Source organism: Salarias fasciatus, chromosome 22, assembly GCF_902148845.1.
Source record: "Salarias fasciatus chromosome 22, fSalaFa1.1, whole genome shotgun sequence".
Taxonomy (NCBI): Eukaryota; Metazoa; Chordata; class Actinopteri; order Blenniiformes; family Blenniidae; genus Salarias; species Salarias fasciatus.
The window spans coordinates 20,009,639-20,015,960 of record NC_043765.1 but is presented as its reverse complement, the minus strand read 5'-3'; the positions used below and the strand labels follow the sequence as shown (position 1 = coordinate 20,015,960).

Below are 6,322 nucleotides of genomic sequence, written 5' to 3'. Positions count from 1 at the left end.
GAGAAAGCGGGGCAGGATTAAGCTCTGCTGAGACGTTGGAATTAAGTTTAACATCAATATGTATTGATGAATAAGACAGGAACAATGTCTCTGAGACTATCAGATGTCTGCCATTTTTATCTGAGAAGCATTTAAAAGATGAATACTATGTCGGCTCTGAGCCTTTCATCCCCGTTCCTTCAACATTCCAACTCACAAACCTCACCGGAGAGCTAATGGGGGCTGTCTCTATGTTACTAGAGTTGGTAGACATGACTGAAATACTTATTTTGAAAGACAATAAACATGACAGACCACTCCTGGGAGATCAGGAAAATAGGACAAAACTAAAAAATAAAATTAAGGTGAGGCTCCTGCAAATATAATGATAGGAAATACAGCACACACATATCTACTTCACTGTCAAAAAAATGAACTTTCAGCAGAGCGAAAAATTATTGACTGTTTCAATTTCAATTGATGATTTTAGCTATTTTAACTACGCTAATCATTATTGATCATTCATACTTAAGCAACGAATGATCAGTCATTTGTTAGTGGCTGGAACGTCACAAACACATTTTGACGTGTTTGTGATTGCTCAACAAAACACACACACAGACACACACGCACACAGACACAGCAGCGCATTGTCCAGTGGTGATTTGCTCATCATAGAGCAGTGGAGCGTCATTTTAGGCCAAAGGTCGGCGTGCGACTCTTCAGCCGCTCTGTTTTGGCTTCCTGGAGTTTTTAAAATGGACACATAAAGAATCTATTTCTGAATATTATTTTCATTCTCATTTTTGTTGCACTGCACGGTCCTTCAAAGGGATTATTTTGCTGCAGAATTAAATAAAGATAATAAATAAATCCAAAGAAATGCATCTGGAGATAAATAACATCTTATGAACAGTTATTAACAGTGTTCAAATAAAGTAATTAAATAAGTTTTGCAGCTCCAGACAAATGTAAAGTCTGCAAAACCTCCATCTTGAGAAACTGTTATTCTCCCGCAGTGCAGGCAGCTGCTTTCTGAGAAGAGAGTCGGTGGGAACCCACTTCTTGCGTTCTTCGCCGTCTGTCTCAACAACACTTTTTTGTGCTCTCTTCCTCATTTCATTTCAGGAAGTGAGCTTGCAGTCAGACGCAGAGCTGTGGCCACACACACTGACATGTCATTTCTGTCAGCGCCTGTGGGCATGGTGCATCACTTGGCGTCGCACGCTTCAGCCGCCACCATGCCCCGCTCGGGCCGCCGTCCGGCTCCTCGCTGCTGATGCCATCGCAGGGGGTGGGCGACATTTTCTGCAGGTGGGTGTCCAGAGTTTAGAAAGTCTCAGTTTTGTTGTTGTTTCACGGTTGGTTGCACCTTTCGAATGAGCAAAGGCTGTACCTGCAGAAATGCTCTGATGCATACGTGAACATGTGTGTGTGAACATTAGTATGTGATAAAAGCTGTGCTTTGTAAAATGAGCAATGGACTCTGCAAAAGACTACGGTATGTTTTTCTGCTCTTCTTGGCTTCAGCGGGTGTCTGGTCCATGTGGAGTATGGGGAACATGATGCGAGGTGTGAGCGCCATCAAAACCGTCAGCAGTGAAAAACCTGAGAACTCTCTGAAAGGTAAGAGCCTTGCTCAGCTTCTTAACGAAGTGTCACAGGGTAGGAAGCGAAAAACAAAATTATTTCTTCCTGAGGTCAGATGTATGACATTTCCATTGACGTCTAAACCATGACGTGTGTGTATCGATTGTTCTGGTCAGGTTCGGAGTACGACATGGTGGTGGTGCTGGAGGACTACCCCTCCCCTGAAGTCAGCGAGCCCATCTATCGGACGGGGGATAAACTCCGAGTCGTTGCACAGTAAGTTCGCGCTTCTGCTTTCAACTCATGAAAACAAGCCTCTGGATGATTACGAAACATATAAAAAAATAAAAGAAATGATGATATTTTGATATGTTCTAAGTTTAGATCATAGAGAAGTGGTCATGCCAAAGGTCAGCCGTTAATTCCTCTTTTTGTCTTTGTGGCGGTCAGGGAGGCGTATTGGTGGAAAGTTCGCTCTGTTCAAACGGGGAAGGAGAACTACATCCCCAACACCCATGTAGCAAGAGTCTACCACGAGTAAGTGACCCTACGCCAACGCCGAACTGTTTCCCATGAGAAAGGCCAGCACTGTGGATGAGGCTGCAGAATGTGACACAATTAAACATCATGGCTGCTGTTCTCCTGTTGCCAGCTGGCTGTTTGAGGGCGTGGGGAGGCAGAAGGCTGAGGAGCTGCTGCTTCTACCTGTGAACAGAGTCGGTTCTTTCCTGGTGCGGGAGAGCAGAGGGGAAAGAGGTACGGACGGTTTGAGTCACTCCGCAGGAGAAAAAAAGATGGTCTCAGGCTGATTTAATTGTGTTTATTTTCCAAAAATGCAGAGAATTTGATGTTATATATCTAACATGCGTTGCGTTTCTTGTCCTCAGGTCTGTATTCACTGTCAGTCAAACACAGGACTGTAAAGCACTATCGGATCTTCAGGCTGGACAACAGCTGGTACTACATCTCTCCTCGGCTCACCTTCCAGTGCCTTGAGGACATGATCAGCCATTACTCAGGTGGGTGGATGCAGAAAAATATTGAACTAATTATCGTCCGTAAGTATTTGTACTTTATTTTTAGTACTTATTCTTATTACTTTTATTCTAAAAAGCTGGTCCTGTGTGATCAGGCATTAGGAACTATTTAAAAAGCTAAAGAAACTGTTCCTGTGTTTATAGCTTAACAGAAATCTCTTTTCGATCATGAACTGCAGAGCGGCCGAAAATAATTCAGGTTATGCAAACGCAGATGTGAATTGGTTACAGAAAATTATTTCCATGTTCTTTATATAGAAGCATTTCTTATCAGTGTTTGGCTTTAATACTCATTTCCTGTATGGACAAAACATTTTTAGAGCCAAACAGGAAACGTTATACGATGTGCTTTTTTGATAATGACCACTGGTGCATGCAGCCAGAAAACGTGCTGAGCCTCCCCTCCGATCACACCTCGCCCCAATCTGACATGTGTGTGTGTGTGTGTGTGTGTGTGTGTGTGTGTGTGTGTGTGTGTGTGTGTGTGTGTTTGCACAGGCAGCCAAGTGTGCAAGTAATCGATGCAACTGTTAGGTTCGTTTGGCGTTTCATCACATGCGTGACAGTTGTGATTTAGTTCCTCTATTCTTGTCACTTCAGACGATGCAGATGGGCTGTGTTGTGCGCTCACTTCTCCTTGTTTGTCGAGCACAACGCCGCCATCGGAGGCAAACACCGGGGCCCCGCCCGTCATCATGAGACGCAACTTTGACTGGAAGAAAGTGGAAAGGTACAGAACGGACGATGCTGGAAACCCCAGGCAGCAAGTTGCAGATATTTAAGCAGCGGTTTGGGTCCGACGTGTTTTATTATTGACAGCAGGTTCATTTCCACTGAGTGTGTCCTCGCCCTCGCTGTCCGCAGGGACCAGCTGGTGAACCCGGACAGCTGCAGCGACGACATGGTGAGCTACGGAGTCAGGAACAGCATCGCCGCCTACCTGTCCCTTTCTGATGACCGGAAACCTGCCAGCATCAGAGGTCTGGGCCGGAAGAAGAAGAGCAAGTCAGTGTACAGAGTCCCGATGCACGCCGCCAACGACGAGGACTTCTAGAGGAGCCCGGTAGACTCTAACGCCGTGAGCTGGAGACGGGCGGAGAGCTTCATGATCCACTAATGATCCCTGATGCCAGCTGCGCTGAGCTGACTCCAAAAAAAAAAACAAAAAACGTGTTGGACTTTCTAATGTGAGCACTTTGAAGTACTTTAACAATAATACTGATTGCACGGCCACCCACACTCTGACTGGAGGCAACGCGAGGAACTACGATGAGTTGAAGTGGGTGGCGGTGCAGCGAAACTGTGTCTGCCCTAATAAAAGCTTCTATTGTTATGCTGAAGAGTTGACTTGAATGTGACCAAAAAGGTCCAAAAAGACCAAAACTCTCATGAAGTTGAATGGAGAAAGAGCAGGGAGGCGGCTTCTTAATCACACATCAATATGGAGGAGTATTTACATAATATGGACTCCTTTTCGTGATTTTACTTACTGTGAACTCGACAGTTAGCTTTGCAGTTTTACTGTATACCGAATGATATAACATGCTGGGGTCAATATGGTCAGGAGTAATAGGAGATTTGACAGACTTTTTTTTTTTGCTGTGGCAAAAACATGATTGCAACAGCTTCATTCAAGATTTTAGGTTTTATTGGCTGTAGAAACTTTTTTTTCTAATTGAAGGAAAATGCTCTGTGATAAGAATGACTCAGCAATAAAAAAAAAAAAATCAACTTTCAATTAAAAGCTGAGGTTTGAGTAAAGATAAGTGAATTCTTATGTGATATCAAATATATTTACACAATTTCTGGTAAAAAAAAAAAAAAAAGACTGAATCGCTCTGAAAAAATCAAATGGTGCAACAAGTGAAGAGCTTGTTGCATCATTCAGGACATTCAGCACAACTGTAATCTTTTTTACTGTGAGTTGTCATGTTTTTCACTGCTGGTAAATTTTACACATTTGCGAAGTGTTTTTTTTTTTAGAATGGCCACAAGCATTGTAAGCTGAAGCAAGGGTAACGTGCAGAAAGGACGTTTTCAAACTTCCTACATATAAATTTCTTCCTGAATTTATGTTTAAATTCATTTTCGGTGAACTTCCTCTGCTGAGCAGTGGCTGAACGGCTCCAATAATTCAGCATGTTGAGCATACAGTTAGTTTACTGTGTGTTACAGACAAAAATAACTGAAAGCTTATCACTTGCATGAGTGGAATTACTTGTGGTTAAAAGAAAAAAAAAAACTTAGACCAAACCTCCCTGTGACGTGTTCCGTTCAGATACACGCTTGAGCAACTTCCTCTTCTGTCATCAACATTCAGGCCAAATGCTTTTAACCACTGACCCAAAAGAACGCACAGAAAACACAAACCAGGGTCTATTTATAGAGAGAGGCTTCTTATCTGGATCTATTTTTATAAATCAGAGATTGCTATCTGTATCTTTCTGCATTTGAGTGAGCGAGTCCACTGTGAGAAAGACGAGTTTAGGCGGGTGGAGGTCGTCAGATCGGCCTAAATTATTCTTCATTTCAGTGCAAAATGACTGAAAGAATGAGAAACTTCCCTGTTGGTGCAGAACATGTGCTGTTTCACACTGATTTCAGGAAATTGGTGCATGTTCCCAAACATGTACCACCGAGCTGGCAACACTGCCAATCCTGTTTATCTGATTTAATTAGATTTACGAGCCAGCGGCCGACCGCGAGCGATCAGTCACGACGAGCTCAGCACTTTTACTTCACGCTCAAACAGAGGATCAAATGGTTGCCTCATTTTAAAGTCTCGTAAAATATCTGCGAGTAACCTCGTGGAGCGAAGTCAAAGGCGGTGTGCGTGCACGTGCATGCATGGAACAATTAGTGATGCACACACACGCACATGCGGCGGCCCACTGCTGCACCGCACCACGCAGAGACTGCCGTCCAGTCAGCATTAGTCACTCCTCTCGTCGGGGTGCAGACCATGTGTAACCCGTCTGGAGCTGACTGGGAAGACCTCCGCAAGGCAGTCAGTGAGTCGGCGTGCAGGTTTCGATCGACTTGCACGTATAAAACAAGGCGGGACGAGCAAAGAATGCAACGTTCAGCCCCTGACCCCGAATGAAATGCGAGTTTGTGGGAATCGCCGTCCATCAAAGGCCATTTATGCATTCAAAATAAACCCGAGTTTCCCTCTGACTGGCCATATTCACATCGGTGAGGATTCCAGAAAAAAAACAACCCTTCCCTCCAACCATGCGGGCTTTTACCGTAACGCCGATGCAGATAAAGAAAGACAATACTCCGACGCCTTGCCAATCATCACACACATCTGTGTGTGAACGCAGGGAAAACAAAGACCCTCAGTGAGGCGCGGAGACCCGCACTGCGCATGTTGTCCTACAAGAAGAAGCGATGACCTCCTGATGAACAGAACCATTCAGAGTTTACTCCTCTGGTCTCCGTCTGATTCTTTTGTTTGATGTGACAGAGTCTGCACGCACCAAAGAAAACACGTCCATGCTCTCCGGTCTCCTCTTCTGTTTTCCTGTTTTTTTCTCCCTCTGAGTGAAAACAAAAAAGAGCTAGAAAAGTTGCGGCCCGTGTGAATGAGATCAAGGCAGAGAAAAGAAAAAGGGGATAAGTGAAGGAAATTAATGGATGGAGGGGAATTCTTCCTCCTGCAGCCTGTTTTCTGTTAATCAGACTCTTCCAATCTCACCACATTCCTGGGATCG

At 44.3% G+C, this 6,322-nt stretch overlaps 1 protein-coding gene across 1 annotated transcript; it reads left to right on the top strand.

Moving 5' to 3' along the window:
• The first annotated feature begins 1,147 nt into the window (after positions 1–1,147).
• On the top strand, positions 1,148–4,502 carry sla1a (Src like adaptor 1a). Its single transcript, XM_030120651.1, has 8 exons — positions 1,148–1,293; positions 1,510–1,605; positions 1,746–1,845; positions 2,020–2,106; positions 2,222–2,325; positions 2,457–2,588; positions 3,207–3,336; positions 3,471–4,502. The coding sequence occupies exons 2-8, from the start codon at positions 1,524–1,526 to the stop codon at positions 3,658–3,660; spliced, it is 825 nt and encodes a 274-aa protein (XP_029976511.1). The 5' UTR covers positions 1,148–1,293; positions 1,510–1,523; the 3' UTR covers positions 3,661–4,502.
• Positions 4,503–6,322: the final 1,820 nt, after the last annotated feature.